Source organism: Prionailurus viverrinus, chromosome A1 (genome assembly GCF_022837055.1).
Source record: "Prionailurus viverrinus isolate Anna chromosome A1, UM_Priviv_1.0, whole genome shotgun sequence".
In the NCBI taxonomy this organism is placed as follows: domain Eukaryota; kingdom Metazoa; phylum Chordata; class Mammalia; order Carnivora; family Felidae; genus Prionailurus; species Prionailurus viverrinus.
This window is the reverse complement of record NC_062561.1, coordinates 151,565,420-151,582,184: the sequence shown is the minus strand read 5'-3', so window position 1 is coordinate 151,582,184 and position 16,765 is coordinate 151,565,420. Positions and strand designations below refer to the sequence as shown.

The 16,765-nt window shown below is 34.5% G+C and overlaps 1 protein-coding gene across 7 annotated transcripts in view; it reads left to right on the top strand.

Annotated features, from left to right (window-relative positions):
* Nucleotides 1-16,765, top strand: part of TMEM161B (transmembrane protein 161B) — a 72,250-nt gene that overhangs the window by 25,046 nt on the left and 30,439 nt on the right. For 2 of the 7 annotated variants that reach the window (XM_047866214.1, XM_047866185.1), the window contains exons 3-5: nt 6,015-6,079; nt 8,758-8,841; nt 14,920-15,076. Coding sequence is in view for 6 of the 7 variants with exons in the window: in XM_047866185.1 (XP_047722141.1) it covers nt 15,012-15,076 (65 nt within the window). In the remaining variant the exon portion in view is untranslated. Of the gene's footprint in view, nt 1-6,014; nt 6,080-6,602; nt 6,772-8,757; nt 8,842-10,924; nt 11,023-14,919; nt 15,077-16,765 lie in introns of those variants that run through there. The other 5 variants (XM_047866178.1, XM_047866195.1, XM_047866205.1 and 2 more) reach the window with 5 other exon arrangements.

The following is a 16,765-nucleotide window of genomic DNA, read 5'->3' as shown; positions in this document are numbered from 1 at the left end:
TTTAATATTAGAAAAACACTAATTTTCTAGCTCTTGTTAAATAACATATATTGCTGTTAGTATTGTAGATCTCTAGTTTTTTAAAAAATAACTGCATAGTCTTTAGCCTTGTTTAATGCCATTAAATTACCTTTACAATGTTATAAAACTTAATACTGATCAAAAGTTTTATTTCTCTTATGCTGTTTGGATCTGTACACTGTGAATTAGTTAGGAGAGGAGATGCACTGGGGTATGTTATGACCTCAGAATCTCAATGTCTGAACCTAATGAAAGTTTCTGATTCTGTTTCCTCAGGCAGGAATCAGGGTCATATGGGAGAGTTAGAAAGGGTTTGTTGGGCAGCTCTTAAGGTAGATTCTTGACAAAATGGTATTTAAAGATTCAGCTGTCTTTCCAGTGGTGACTTAGGTACTCTAGGCTTCTTCTGTCTTGTGGCCCTTGTGTTCCTCCTGATACCTTGGAATCTTCTGTTAGATGTTGTATTTGTTGGCAAATAAAGGGAATAGGCTATGGATCTTTCAGGAGATGCAAGGGGTCACACTTAGAAGTCGATATATCATTTCTGTCCACATTCCATAGGCTGGGGCCCTGTGACTAATTAAGGCCAAAGGGCAAGTGTGTCTGGGAATGTAGTTTTCATTGTACCTAGGAAGTAAAAGCAAGATTGGTGAGGGTCTAGTCCTTCTCTGCAGTAGGTGATAATGTGTTTACGAATGAGAAAACTCATTTAACTACTCACAGTCACATACTGAAAAATGAAACAGATCTAAGCTTCTTATCCTGAAGTTCAGTTCACAGTATAGTCTTTATTTGATTTATGGCGCTCATCAACTCCAGACCTTGTCCTGGAACTGACATACTTGAACAGAGTTGGAATTTGGTGGAGGTGAACTTTTCTACAATTGTTGTGACTTCTTTTGGCAGTTTACAGAGTAATTTTTTAAGATTTTTTTTCTACCTTTTGTTCCTAGTGATACTTAGCCTTTTATAAGCTAATCATACAGGTTATATGTAGTTAGTGTATGGTTTCTCTTCACTTACTGTATTCTTCTGGCTTTTCTGTGACTGCGTAGCCACCTTTTATTCTAAATTAAAAGGTATCTCACCATTGATTTTGATTACCACAGACATGCTAAGTACAAAGTAGAGTTTAAGAAATATCATCTATTCAAATTATACTTCTTACCTCATTATTTGAAATTAAATTTGTCCCACATTACTAAATTATAAATATTTTGTATTCCATTCTTCCAGGGTTTTTTAATAGAGAAAATTTTTTCTTCTGAGAAATGTTTTTCTCCTTTTTTTTTACATGCCTTTTTATATGACTATCAGATTTTGTTGAAGGGATTCTGCTTTAACAAGAACTTAAGTAATAAAATCTCTTCTGCCTGTAACCTGTGAGCATGTATTATTAACTTTGAAAACCCGACAGTGAACAGTCTAGTGCTCTCAGACTGCTCTATTACCCCCTCTCTTCACAAAGGGAGGAAAAATCATCGGAAGTTGGTTTGTCTGAGCTGCTTTTCCCTAACATAAGGAACACTTTTAACGGTCGTTCAGATCATTTGAAGATGTTCTTTATCGTGTCCAGCATACTACTGTATTGTAACCATAGTATTCTCTACTTTCTATTGTAATTAAAGTTCCTTTCTGTTTTGAAGTTTGCTTGGCCCCTCTTTTCTTGGAGAGGTAAGTGATAGGTTACATTCTTTGTACATTTGAATAGTGGGTTTTGCATGAGGAAGTAGGATTTTGCTTTTTTTTTTTTTTTCCTGCAATAGCTTCCTTGCTGAATCTGCTTTCCATTTCCCTGATTGTTTAGCTCAAACCTTATGCATTCTTCTACCCCTTTATCTCCGGAGGCTCTCACTTTGGTTTGCCACTTCCTGTCATGTGTCCCTCATTGAAAATACATTATGGTTGGATTTACTCTGATTTTGTCTGATCCTGTATTGGGTAAAGAGCACAGTATACCAACACCTTCATATTCAGTTGCTCTAATTCTTTTTGCCTGTTCTCTTTTGCATGTTGCCTGATCCAAGAATCTACAAGTTCCCTTTGGTGAGAGAAACCTACTATTCAAATGCACAGTAGGTGGGACCTATGACCTAAGGGAAAGGTGTAAACAGTCAGCTACTACCCTGGTGGAATGCCTGAGCCCTTGCTCTCTCCTTGCCTTAGTCATCTTAACTTCCAGTTCCAGAATGCCATGCTGTCCTATTAAAATTTCCAGTAAATAACAAGATAATGTGTGTGTGTGTGTGTATATGACAAACGATATTTTAGCTACTTGTGCTGAAAGGTCTTCTAGGTTTTAAGCAGTATTTGTTTTCTCTTAAGTTTGTTTTTTCTCACTTGTCGAAATTATTGGGATTAGAATGAAGACTGAAAGTGTCTATATGACCTGTGTTTTGAAATAGAGTTTTGTATTGATTATGTATTAAAATTTTTTTATCTTGCTCTCAGTACTAAGTTTTTCTGTATTCTTGTTTAGATTTTCGTTTCAAATTTCTGAAATTTTTACTTCTGAAAAATTTTGAAGTGGTTTGCTTTAAATTACATTGCTGTTTAAAATTTTTAAGGCGTCTACATCAATATATTTTATACATATATAAATGTATATATACATACATTTTCTGATACATATTTTTTCAGTGCTGTTGAACTTCAGTAAGAAAGATAATGAATGGCCTGTTAGTATGTTATGTAAGAGATTTACAAGAAAATTATTAAAAAATATTTCAGTGATTGAGTGGAGTGTAACCCTAGGTTGGCTTTAATTTCTGAGACACTGCTGACAATTTGAATGACACGCAAATTTGTGAAGTGAACGTAAGTGAAAAAAAAGCCACTCAGTAGCCAAGGTAAATGTCATAAAATACAGTGAGATTAATACATTTAACTTAAATGCAAGAAGTTCAGTTTTTAGTGAGATCCTCTTAATACCTTTTATTTTTTAAAGTTTTTCCCCGTCTTTCAAACACAGTAATGCGTGTGATATAGAAAAAGGTAATAAATTGATAAAAAGGGAAAATAAGAGGTAATGGACTGTATTCTCATCAGCTAAAGACAATCACTGTGTACATTTTGTTGTATTTCCTTCTAATCTTTTCTATTCATATTTTCCTCTCATGGTTGTGATTATATTGTATGTGCAATTTTAGAACATTAACGCAAAGCATTTTTCTCTAATTGTATTTTTGTAACCATTCTTATTAACTGCTACATAGAATCTAAAGCTAATTAGCTTTTATATCTGTCTTCCAAGCCCATATTAGAAAGGCATGGTGCAGCAGTTACAAGCAGATTGCAAGTCATTTTGCTGAGATAGACATACCAACTAATAGCAAAAGACAAGACTAAAAACTGAGACCAGAGCTAAAGTCTAGTACAAGGGAACCATATGGTATGGAATCCAACTGTGTACGAAGCACTGACTGTTGAGGAAAACTGTGCAGCTGTACTTCTAGATTTTACTTGGAATTTTCAGATCTTAGGTGGCTACTCCATGCTGCCTGGCTGCCTTTGTATGCTCCACTTCTCTGACAGCTTTTCAACCCAAACCCTTACTCCTCAAATAGTATGCATGCCTGCCTCAGCTTCAGCTCTTGAAGCCAGAGCTCTGCACTCATTTTCTCACCACCAAGCCCACAACCCTGGTTACCTGTGCAGCCCCTCTATATTTGTAAAGAATGTTTGTATATTTTAATTTTGGCCCATGGAAGAGGTGTCCTGTCTGTCAGGCCCCCATTCCTACATTTGTGCTCTGTACCCCTTTCCCTCTTTTACCTAGACTGCTCCTTTGGCCATTTCCTTTCTTCCCTGTCGTAAATTGCTTCACTTCCATTGGAAATTATTCCTGTTAGCACACACACCCATACACATGCTTCTTTTTTTTTTTTTTTTTTTTAAAGATCTCTTATTAAAAGTAACAGCAACTACAAATAAAGAAGAGTTACAGCCCTGCCTCTGTCTTCTGTCTTAAAAAACAAAGCCTTTCCCGTTTCCATTTCTTAGTTTTGGCCTATTTCCCTGTTTTCTGTTATAGCCAAATTTGTTACATGCATTGTCTTCATGAACTCTACTTCTCACTTCCTTAATAACTGTTTAGTTTTCTGCCATGTGTTATCTTCCCCTTAGGTGATATTATTGATTCCATAAATACCACAATTGTGTAATGACCCCAGGTTATCTCTGAGCTCTAGATTCGAAAATACAGTTTTCCTCTTGATGTTTTCACTTGATATTTCATAGGTACTTAAAAACTCAAGCATGTTCAGATTCATAATTCTTCCTGTTCTACTCCATCTGAGAAAATGTACCACCATCTTCCTTAAATCAGAAAGGTAGATATCCTTCATTGTTTTTTTTCCACTTCCTACTTTTAGTCTATCACTGTTGATTCAGTGTCCAAAATATATTTCCTTCTCTCCTTGCCTCCATATAATTCACAGAGCAGCAAAAAAGATCTTAAAATGTAAATGAAGTTATTTCTCTATCCTGTTTTGAGACTATTATTTTAGCATAAAATCTAAACTCCATACTGTGGCCCAGGAGGATGTGCATGATCTGATCCCTTTTTATCTCTTCCGCCTCCCTCATATGTTTCTCCTTGCATGTGGTGTAGCCGTCTCTTTTGCCTTTTGGTTACTGCAGCCTTCTGTGTTCTTTCATGCCTTTGTGCTTTTGCACATGCTCTTCTCTTCCTCAATGCTGTTCCCCTCCATTCTTCTCATCCTTTAGGTTGCTGGGTAAATGTCATCTCAGAGAGATCTTTGTAACCTACAACCTAAGGCTTTTCTCTCTCATTCTCACCATTTGTTAGGTTCTTTTATATAGTATCCAACTTGTGGCGGGTTTTTTTTGGTCATTTTTTACTTGGTTAAATTCTACCCCAACTAGAATACAAGCACCAAGAAAGCAGGGACTTTATTGTATGTGATTACATCTCCATTGTTCAGCGGAGTACTTGACCATAGGGGACTCCATAAGAGTCTGATGAATGGATGGATGGATGGATGGATGGATGGATGGATGGATACATACATGAGTAACAGACTAGAAGTGGCCCTAAGAGCACCCAGCAGCCTAAGGTTCCAGCTTTGAATAATAATTTTTACTGATGAAGATGACCCATTTGTCCAGTAAGAAGTATAATAAATGCAATCTATTCTAGAAAAATGGGTTCACAAAATGAGATTAAACAAACTCGAGTATATTTAAAAAGAAAATGAGTCCTAGAAAATGTTAAGGATCTTAAAATATTTCATTATTATAGCATTCTAAAAGTAATTTAAGTTTTCCTATACTAAGAGTTCTTTTACAGATTAGTAATAATTAGCAATTCTTCCTCAGTGCCAAACAACTAATTTCAGTCTTTATAAATGAGTTATTGCATAAGTGATCTTCTCAATGTTATGCACTCAGTCTTTATCATTCATGGATTTTGTATTTGTTATTTGCTTACTTGCTGAAGTTCGTTTGTAACCCCCCAAATTCATACTGGCGGTGCTTTCAAGATCATTCATAGACATATCCAGATTGGCAAAATATTTGAGTGGCCCGATGCCCACGTTCCCAGCTGAGGCCTTGTTTCACTTTTCATATTATAAACAAGTGTGCTTTTTGTGGTCTGTTTAGTACCATGTTGTTCACATTTTAGCTTTAGCTTTTTGTTGATTTCACTATTTAAAATGGCCTCCAAGCATGGTGTTGAGGGGTTGTCTAGTGTTTCGAGGCATAAGATGGGCCTTATGGAGAAAATGCATTAGAAATATTCACAGAACTCAGGAAAATACTATACTTATGATTATAGTTATTAAATAAGCTTTGTTCAGGTGTGAATTACAGTGCTATTGGCTGTGAATTTAATGTTAATGAATCAACAGTATATATTAAATAAGGTGTCTTTAAACTTAAACACACATAAAACAAGGTTTTGTATTTATTGGTTGATGAAAATGTTGTGACCAGAGGCTCGCAGGAACCTAACCCTGTATTTCCCCTAGGAGCAATGTTCAGTGTTCGCGGCGACTTTATAGAACATAACTACCGCGAATAACGAGAATCGACTGTAAGTTAAAATTCTGGACTTAAATCGAAATTTCAGGAAGTGCCTCCTCACCCATGTTAATTAGAGTTTAGTGACTTTTTGGTTGGGATATATTTTATTTTAAAACCTTTAAGGGGAGAACTGAATTAATTTTGGTTCAGTGATCCTTTTTGAGCACTTACTATATGCCAGTAACTGTACTAGTTTTGAAGTATACAATAACAAGTAAGTCTTAAAATCTGTACTCTAAGGATCTTTCAGTTAGGGGAGTATTTCATTTTAATCCAACTGGTCTGTTACCAACTGCAGTTTAATTTTGACACTACCTGGAGTTAATACAGACTCCATGGGTTAAAGACCAATTTCTCTGTAAGAATGCCTAGGTTTCCAGATGCCAGCTGCACGTCCTTGGAATCCTCAGGCCACCCGTATTTCTGTATACTGGCTACTGGCTACAGATTGGGGCATTTTTATGACCCCTCTCAGGTTCATTAATTTGCTAGAACAGTTAGAACTCAGGAAAGTGCTATACTTATGATTACAGTTTTATTATAGAGATGATATAGGAGGAGATTTCGGAAGAAGTGCAGTTTGCATTCCCTCCCTGTGGAGTCAGGGCATGTCACCCTCCGGGCACATCATTGTGTTGACCAACCAGGATGCTCCTCTCAGCTCCAGTGTCCAGAAGTGTTTTGGAATTCCATTTTACATAGGTATGACTTTAAATTATTGGCCACAGGATTGACTTAATCTCTAGCCCCCTTCCCCTTCTTGTAGATCAGATGGCTGAGGATCCCCACTCTAATCATATAGTTGGTATTTCTGGTGACCAGTCACCATCCTGAGGCTATCTGGAGGTCCACCTGGAGTCCTCCAATTAACATACCAAAGATACTCCCTATCACTAAGGAAGTTCCAAAGACTTTTGAAGCTCTTTGCGAAGAATGGGGGACAATGACCAGATACATTCTTTTTTTACACCATAGGGCAACTTGCCTTATAAATAGTAAAAGGTAAACTAGAAGTTTGCCAGATAGGGGCATTGATATTTATAAGCAGATACAAGAATATATGCAGAAACATCAAGGGATGAAAGAATTTGTAGAGTAAAATGTCACTTAGTCTAGCTAGAATGTCATGTTCCAAGGGGGAGTTGTTGAAGATGAGTCTGGTAAAGTAGATAGTAGTCAGATCATCAAAGTCTGTGGAAATAGGAGGTCACAAATCCTATGCGCATATGAGCCTTACAGTGTGTATTCTAACTTTAATGGAAAATTTCAAACATATACAAAGAGTAGACAGACTAATACAGTGAATAATGATTTTTATGATCTCCTATGTACATATCACAATTAACAGCTGGTGGTTAACATGTTTCATCTGTTTTCCCCTTCATCTCTCCTCCCCCTAACATATTACTTTGTAGCAAATATTATTTCATTAATAGATATTTCTGTGTATATTTTTAAAGTATATAAGCTTTTAAAATAACTATAATCCTATCTTTACAGCTAAAAAAATTTAACAGTAATTTCTTAATGTCATCAACTATCCAGTCATTATTCAAATTGCCAGTTTTGCAGTGTTTTTAAAAACAACAAATCACTTGCTAACTTTTTAAATTGAGACATTTTACTTTAAAAATGTAGATTTTTTTGTAAGTGAAAAATTGGAAGGTTTAGCAATACTAGGTGTATGTTTCTCCTTTATAAAAACAGGGCCTTGATCAAAGTCTTTGCCTAGCTGCCACTTACTGTTTTACCTTGAGAAGACGCTTATAAAGGATTTAAACAGTCATTTACCTTAATAAGATTTGCATTATGGAAAGATAACTAAAGTTGGGATCAAAATGCACTGAGGAGAGTGTCCTGGCAAGACAAAGAGACCAGTTAGAGAGTGTTGCCACTAGAGCTAGAGAGGGACATGTGCTGAACTTAAAGTTCTTACAGGGAGCAGAGAAGTTAAAATTTTAAGAGTTAAAGAACAGAATTAATGATAATATGTGGTGAGGGCACATTGAAGATGAAACTAGAATATCAAATTTAAGTAGTGGGTAGGAAATTCAGGTGAGATAGGAAATTGAGAATGAACAGGTGGGTGCTTGGGAGGGAGTAAATGATTTGTTTGGGTGTTCTAACTACATGGTGGAGGTGAGTACACCCTGTTGTTGGTTAGTTAAACCCTAACTTAAAGGGTTTTGTAAATACAACTTTTTACTCTAATTCTTCAACACATAAAGTTTCAGAATTCTCCAGGTAAAGGAGGGGAGGATAGGAAAGTAAAGACTACTTGTAGTTTTGAGGACAAAGGATTCTTTTTAAGACAACTGTCAGTTACTTCTATGTAAATGAGGGGTGGGTGGAAATTCTAATGTGCTCTTACCTGCAAAGTTCACTCCGTTTACTTTTAATAGTAAGCCTGTATAGCCTTAATATATATTAATACAATGTCAGTTTTAAGAAATATATCTACAAACAGCATTGCAGGGTCTGGCATCTAGTAAGTGCTTGTTAAGTGCTGGGTTTGAATCAAAACCCTTTTAAGGCTTAAGCAGTAGTATTTAATTCAGATGAGAGTTTTTCACCTGATAATTCCCTTCAGTGTCTTCACACGTAGGAAACTCAATAAGTATTTGTACCATAAATGAATAATTCTGGTGATTTTAATTTCTTTATTTAAAAGGATTCTTTTTTTCTTAGTTTGAGATGGTATCAACATCCTACAGAAGAAGAATTAAGAATTCTTGCAGGGAAGCAGCAAAAAGGGAAAAGCAGGAAAGATAGGTAAGTTATATTGTTGAGTTTGTAAAGTGTTAATACTTGACACATTTGATATAAATATATTTTTTTACTTTGGTTAAATGAACATTTACTCCTTATGCCATGTGCAGTTAATACATTTGAGATCAAAATCCATGATCTAACATAATTTTAAATTACCCTTTAAAAAAACCCAATATGTAGTAATTTAATATATAAGCACAGAAGCGAATATTTTACTCAAGAATGGTTAACTTTATTCTTCTTTGTGTTTAAATTATGAAAACAGTACAGCCATCATATTAAAACTTGGTGGGGGTTGACTGGGGAGAAAACCATAGCCCGTGTCTTTACCCTGTAACTCATTTACAGATACCTGTTGGTTTGTTTTTTTCCCCAGGTTTTGCTTTTATTCAGTATTTTTTAAATAAAAGGGGTAGACAGTACAACTCCTTAGGTCCCATTCAGTTGCTGCATATTATATTGACATTTAAAGTTTATGAAGAAAACTGCCTGCTAATAAACCTCACTGAATGGATGACCAAACTTATCTGTGAAATGGAAGGACCAAACTTAGTAATTTTCTAGGATCTCTCCAGCTTTAAAATTTTATATCTCTATTTAAATTGAATTCTCAAGAAAAGTACATGATAATTATCCTCTCTATATGGACCTTAGTGTCCTCAACTGAGGAGGATTTTAGGACCTGAAACTATGATTCTAATATATTACAGAATGTCATTGACAACAACTTGTCACCAAATTTCTCATGTGTATCATAAAAATTATATTAACCTGGGCTAATGCATTTGTAGGTGCTAGAGTTTTTTAAAGCATTAATGATTATTTGGCATGAAATTGAAAATTTTAAAAAGCACCTTTTTTTTTTGATCTTACTGCCATTCTCTTTTGTGCTTATTACAAATACACCTTGAAGATCATTGAATATTTAAGTGTAAGCCCTCCTTCTCTTTATTATTATTCTGAAAAGGCTTGATTTATTGACATAATTAATATTTTTACTGAGGTTTTCCCACAATAATTGAAAAATGTGTCTTGGTATTGTAATTAATGCTATTGAAAATTTATTATTTTCTATATACATGTGATTGTCTTTAAAAATTAAATTTAGGAATGATCACATGTGTACCTGAAGAATTCTTTTATTTCTCCTATTTGTGATTCTCAGAGCAACTCCAGATTAGGTGTTCACATTATTGAATTTCTCATGCACATAAATCTTAGCATATTTCTTCAACTCTGACTTGTTTATAGCTACAGGTTTCTTTATGTGTAGACATGTATAATTTCAAAGAGAAATGCATTTTGTCTTCATTTGTTTTTACTCCTATACCTAAATAAATAGTTGAATAGTTTCAAAGTGAAATACAAGAAAAGATTCCAGTTTTTATGTGCCATGTCATAGTAGAGCTACTTTTGGGGCACCTGGGTGGCTCAGTCAGTTGAGCTTCCGACTTCAGCTGAGGTCATGATCTCCTGGTTCATGAGTTCAAACCCCGCATTGGGCTCTCTGCTGACAGCTCAGAACCTGGAGCCTGCTTCAGATTCTGTGTCTCCCTCTCTCTCTGCCTCTCTCCTGCTCGTGCTCTGTCTCTCTCTCGAAAATAAATAACAAATGTTTAAAACAGAAAAAGAAAAAGAGCCACTTAACCTTATTTTAGGTTTCCTGAGATTTTCTTCCATTTGTTTAAATATTATGTGATAATGGTATTTCTTTAATTTTAGATTTGCTTTTACTCTTATACCTAAAGAAAGAGATGTTATATTGTCTTTAAATGTATAGGAGAGAGAATAAGAGAAATAGAGTGAAATGCTAAGCTAGCAATCAAGATTTTGTCACTAATTTAGTACCTCTTACCCTGGTAATCTGTATGACTGACATAATAATTTAAATCTACGTTTCGTAGTCCCCTACCCCTTTAAAAACTACTTTTGGGTATTCTACCTCCTTTTTTGATGAAATATTAGAAATTCTGCTTTTTTTTATACTGTGAAATTTAAAACCTCTTTTGTGATTAGTTGATACAAGCACTTGGATAACAGTGTAGGTAACTTGTTTTTTGTGTCACTTGTCTGATTTTTATAGGAAATATAATGGTCACATTGAAAGTAAGCCATTAACCATTCCAAAGGATATTGACCTCCATCTAGAAACAAAGTCAGTTACAGAAGTGGATACTTTAGGTAAGGGGAATCTTGGTAAAGTGTTTTGTAAATCTCATTTTATACTATGCTAGTGAAAGTGCTTCCATTTTATCGTGGCTAGATTTTTTTGGTTAGTTTTTAATCATTAAGTCCATTTTACAGAATACGAAATCTTTTTCAGAACTTAGAAGCTCAAAATGACTTCATTTAAATTCCTTTGTCTATTCACCTAACTTGTACTAAGAATTATTTTTCCCATTTTTCAGAAGAGGCTGACTTACATGTTTGTTATTCAGTTTCTGTTTTATGTCGAGATCACAGTCAGTTTTCATTATTTTGAATTCTAGACTTCTTACCATATGTGCCATTCTGCTCCTTTTATGATATGGCTTACAGAAATGCATTTGTGTGTTTGTATTTAATTACCTGTACTAGAATGATTCAGCTCTATGCTCATGTTTAGTAGAAAGGAAAGTGGTTTTAGAATAACAAAATGGGGAGCACCTGGGTGGCTCAGTTGGTTAAGCATCCGACTTTGGCTTAGGTCATGAATGATCTCATCGGTTGTGGATTTGAGCCCTGCGTCAGGCTCTGTGCTGACAGCTCAGAGCTTGGAACCTGCTTCAGATTCTGTGCCTCCCTTTCTCTCTGTGCCCCTCCCCTGGTTGTGCTCTGTTTCTCAAAAATAAGTAATGTTACAGCATTGGACTAGGACTGGATTAGGAATCAAAAAACTTGAATTCAATATTTGCTTTTACCCACTGTGTATCTCTAATAAGTCATTTGGTTTTTTTTTCCCTGTATATCAGTGTTTATAATTGCATAATAACTATGATGATTTTAAATTTAAAGTGAAATTTATGTGAAATTATTTGAATCGTATAAGAGAATGATATCTAAGGTGAAACTGTATTAAACACTGATTTTCAAATGGGGCTGTACATCAGAATCATTTGAACAGCTCTTAAAACTAAAGATTCTTGGGGCGCCTGGGTGGCTCAGTCGGTTGAGCGTCCGACTTCGGCTCAGGTCATGATCTCACGGTCTGTGGGTTTGAGCCCCGCATCGGGCTCTGTGCTGACAGCTCAGAGCCTGGAGCCTGCTTCAGACTCTGTGTCTCCCTCTCTCTCTGACCCTCCCCCGTTCGTGCTCTGTCTCTCTCTGTCTCAAAAATAAATAAACATTAAAAAAATAAATTAAAAAATAAAATAAAGATTCTTCATATCTACCTCCGGAGATCCAGTAAATCTAGAGTGAGTTCTGGGAATTGAATTTGTATTTGTTAAAATGCTCTTAGTGACTATTATTTTTGACCAGTTTTGAGAACTAATGGTTTACATGATAAGTGAGGGATAAAAATAACATATTAAAAGGAATAATTTTGGTAATGTATAAATCATAACCACCCCAGAAAAGCCTTAAGAGATTCATGTAGCATCTCATATAGAATTATTTATTGATACAGAATGACTTCAAGATATTTGAAAGTTGATTCTATATTTACAAATATTTTACATACATACGTGTGTGTGTGTGTACGTGTGTGTGTGTGTGTGTGTGTGTGTGTGTATCTGGGAAGAGTGTCCTAGAACCCAAAAAATGTCCATGAGGAACGGTATAAATCAATTGTCATACTGGTTTTCGACTGGTTATGTCATCCACTTTTTTTCTTTTTAATTATTTTTCATGCAAAATTTAAAACCTTTAAAAGCACTTTGACTTTTTGATTGGTTGTCACATTTCTTTTACTAATTTTATATGTGTGCTTGTATAAAATGTTCACAAGTGTGTAAATACAAGAATATATATATATATTTATTTATACATTCTCCCTGATTTCTAGTACATATTTTTGTAATTTTTACTAATAACTAATATTAAATGAGTAATTATCAACTTACTAACTTTAATAATAGCTTCAACTGAGTACTTGTCAGGCATTGTTGTAAGTGCTTTCCTTGTATTAACATTCTTGTAATTCTATAGGGTATGTAACGATTATCGACCTTTTTTGGGGGCGGAGGGGCAAGGACTCGAACTCAATTAAATAATTGGGCCAGGGTTACACACCAAATGTGGTAGAGACAGTCAATGAGAACTAGGCTATTTTAACGAACTTACAAAGATTTAAATTATGTCTTTAGAACATAGCTTATTCAATATTTTGTTTGATTTGTACAGTTTTGAAACTAACTGCAAATGATATTAGTTTAACAAGTGGTCACATAATTTCAAGAGCAAAATAATGGAGAGAGATTTTACTTATGTTTATATTTACGTAATCATTTGTGAATGCATGCTGTGTATGTGTGTTTAGGTAAAAGTAGAGAATTTTCTGCCTGTATTTAAGGTATATTCATAAGCTTAACACAAACCACTAGGCTTGATGAACTATAAATTTTCTTTTGATTCTAATAGCCTATTAAAAGACACATATGTATATTATTGAATACAAAACAAATATAATACTTGGGTTAAATATGTAGCCAAGCATGTGTATAATTTGTACTTTTTTTTGAATGTATATATGATTGGTATCCCAATAAGTATCCTGAATGTCTGTCTCAATTTGTATTAGCTCTATTACAAGAACCTCTTAAAGCGTATAAGAGTATTTGAAAAGTCACTTGGCTGTTTGCTGTAAGAGTTCTCTGGAGGAAGCTTCTGTGAATGTGAGCGGGCATGAAGATGTGGAACACTTACTTCACCTGTTATTAATAAAAATTGAAAGCCTTTAAATAAATGGATATTTGTCTATCTGTTCTACCCATTTCCCTGTCCTCCTTCTGGAAGGTTATTCAAAAGGATGATTGTAGTGGGGAAGAGAGGTGGCTAGAGGGTAAGAATCCCTCAACTGCTTGAGGGTAAATCAGACTGTTGTTCCTAGGCTATTACATCTTTCACACACAAAAAAGCTAACACACCCATAATAACTTGAAGCAAATAGAAAATTGACCCAGTCGTAGAAGGATTTGGAATTTTTGCTATCTCACAGAGATGTAAGTCTGGTTGGTTTGTTTTGATATTGTAAATAAGTCTTACTTTGAGTCTGGTATTTTATTTTCAGAATACTTTTTCTGTGAGTGCGTGATTTTAAAATATCCTCAGATATTACAGTTTATAACTAAAATTTTTCTAAAGCAGCGTAGATCATTTTATTATGTGCCAGTGGGAACATAGGAATTGATGTTTTTGTATATGATTTATTTGCACATTTTCAGGAGGTCTTCTACAAAATGATGTTGATATTTTGGACTCTACTCTGGCAGAAGTAAACAAGAATATCTGAGATGAAAAAGATAAAATCATTTATTATCAGAGAATGCTAATTTTCATGTAAACCCTTTGTTGAAGGGGTATGGTGTTATGGAAAATTGACAGGCATTTCATCAGCTTTTCTTGCAGGAGCACAAGAGGGAATAAAAAGTATATTATTTCAATCTGTAGTAACTCACAAAATTATTAATCCTCCTTTAGTACAGTTAATAACTGTAACAAAGTTTACCTCTTCCTTCATAGAAATGAAAAATGTACGTAAGTCTGTAGGACTGTATACCAAGTTAAATCCTGAAGTTAAAGTATCATCCTTGAGATTCTTTAAAAAAAAAAAAAGCTTTTTAATTTCTGTAAAAAACAGCTACTCAGCTAAGAAAATACCAGCTCATTTTGCAATCATGTTTTTAACAGTTTAAATCATTTTTGATAATAATTTTAGGTTTTAAAAATTATTTAATTTATGAGGTATTAAAATTTAATTTTGGATGTCAGCATTCTTGATCTGTTTTCTGCATTTTTAGATTCTCCTATTTGCAAACCTTAACATTGTGTCTCAACAGATTGAGTAAAGTTTAGCATGATTAAAGTTATTATAGATAAATCCTCCTGAGCTACTTATGAAAGTTTAAGTAAACTTTTTTTTTAACTTTTATTTTTCAGCATTGCATTACTTTCCAGAATACCAGTGGCTGGTGGACTTCACAGTGGCTGCTACACTTGTGTATCTAGTAACTGAAGTCTACTACAACTTTATGAAGCCCACACAGGAAATGAATATCAGCTTAGTCTGGTGCCTGCTTGTTTTATCTTTTGCAATGTATCCTTCAAAACATCACTAATATTAACTTATATATCTGTTCGTCTTGTGCAGCTAACACAATTAGACCTCATCTCTAATTTGAAAAAACTTTTATTAGATTATTAGAGAATTTTTCTTTCTCTAAATCGTCTATATTTAATAGAAAAAATTTTCCAAAGTAGAGGTAGTTTAAAAAGTGAAATATAAGAAAAGATGCCAGTACCTTTCCTTTGCTTTCTCATGTGAATCTTATTGCACAGAGGAGCCACTTTACCCTGTTTTAGATATTCTGATATTTTCTCCCATATGTTTAAATATTATGGGATAATGGTGTTTTTCTAATTTTAGATTACTGTATCATTCTCCCCCTTCCTTCTCCCAAAACAGTAAGGAAATAACTGTTCTATCAAATCAGTAGTCAGTTTTAGTGATGCCCCTGAAAATATTATTTATAGCGGTGCCTGGGTGGCTCAGTTGGTTAAGCCTCTCTTAATTTCAGCTCAGGTCATGATCTCACAGTTAGTTTATGGGTTTGAGCCCCACATCGGGCCCTGCGCTGATGGCACAGAGCCTACTTGGGATTCTTTGTCTCCCTTTGTCTCCCTGCCCTCACGTGCATGTGTTCTCTCTCTTTCAAAAACAAATAAGTTTGTTTTTTTTTAAATACTATTACAGCAAAGCATTATAGTGTCTTATTACCTTCCTTGGACAATTTTTTTATTCTCATTACATAGAAGCTAAGTTTTTTTTACAAAATTCTAAAATTTGGTAGTTCAAGTAAGTCATTTCTATTTTGTTTTCCCATGTAAGTATCTTTCTGGAGCTCTCAATTCTGTAAACTGACTGCATAGCTGTTAACCTGGGATTTTCTTCATTGACTTTCCAAGAATTCCCTGTGCCTGTTTTTGGATCACATCATCTGCCCTTCCTTGGCTTACTGTTTTGCCAGTATAATGTCCTTGATTATAATGTCCTTTTGCCTCCTATAATGTCCTTGAAAGGGGTGCTACATTTTTTTTATTGATATAATCTTGCATGCCTGAAATTATTTTTTCCTCATACTCAGTTGATGGTTTGACTCTGTACAAATTCTAATTGTTGGGAAACTGGATGTCTTCTTGCTCTTGGAATATGCCTTCCTTTCCCATTGCATACACCCTCCAGATGCTTTTTCTCTTTTGGTATTATGAAGTTTTCATCGCTGATTGGGTTAAGTTCTTGGTTTAGCTTTTATATCTGGGAAGTCATCCTTTATTATTGGGCAATTTTTTCCCCTTTTATTAAAATTAAATATTTTCTCCTCCATTTCTACCTCTCCAGAGATAATTTCTTCCAGCTCCTTTCTGTTTGAGGTTTCCTTCCATATTTCCATGTGCATGCAAAGCTACTGCTTGTTTTTAGTTTTAGGCTATAACTGTTACTATTACCATTTCATTCTGGAAATGAGGACTTGGCACATTTGTCATCTATTACTGAACATTTCCCATTCACCTCATCTTCTAGAGATAGTAATGTCATTTTTTAGAGGAATATTTAATGTTTATGTTGTGATTATATAAATACTATTGACATAAATATTTGCCTTAATTTTTCATTTGTATTCTTTTTTTTTTTTTTAATACATGATCTTAATTCAACCTAAAACTCTTCTGGTTGTATAAATCTCTCAATATATCAGATATATGAGGTAGTATGTTAGTTTCATCT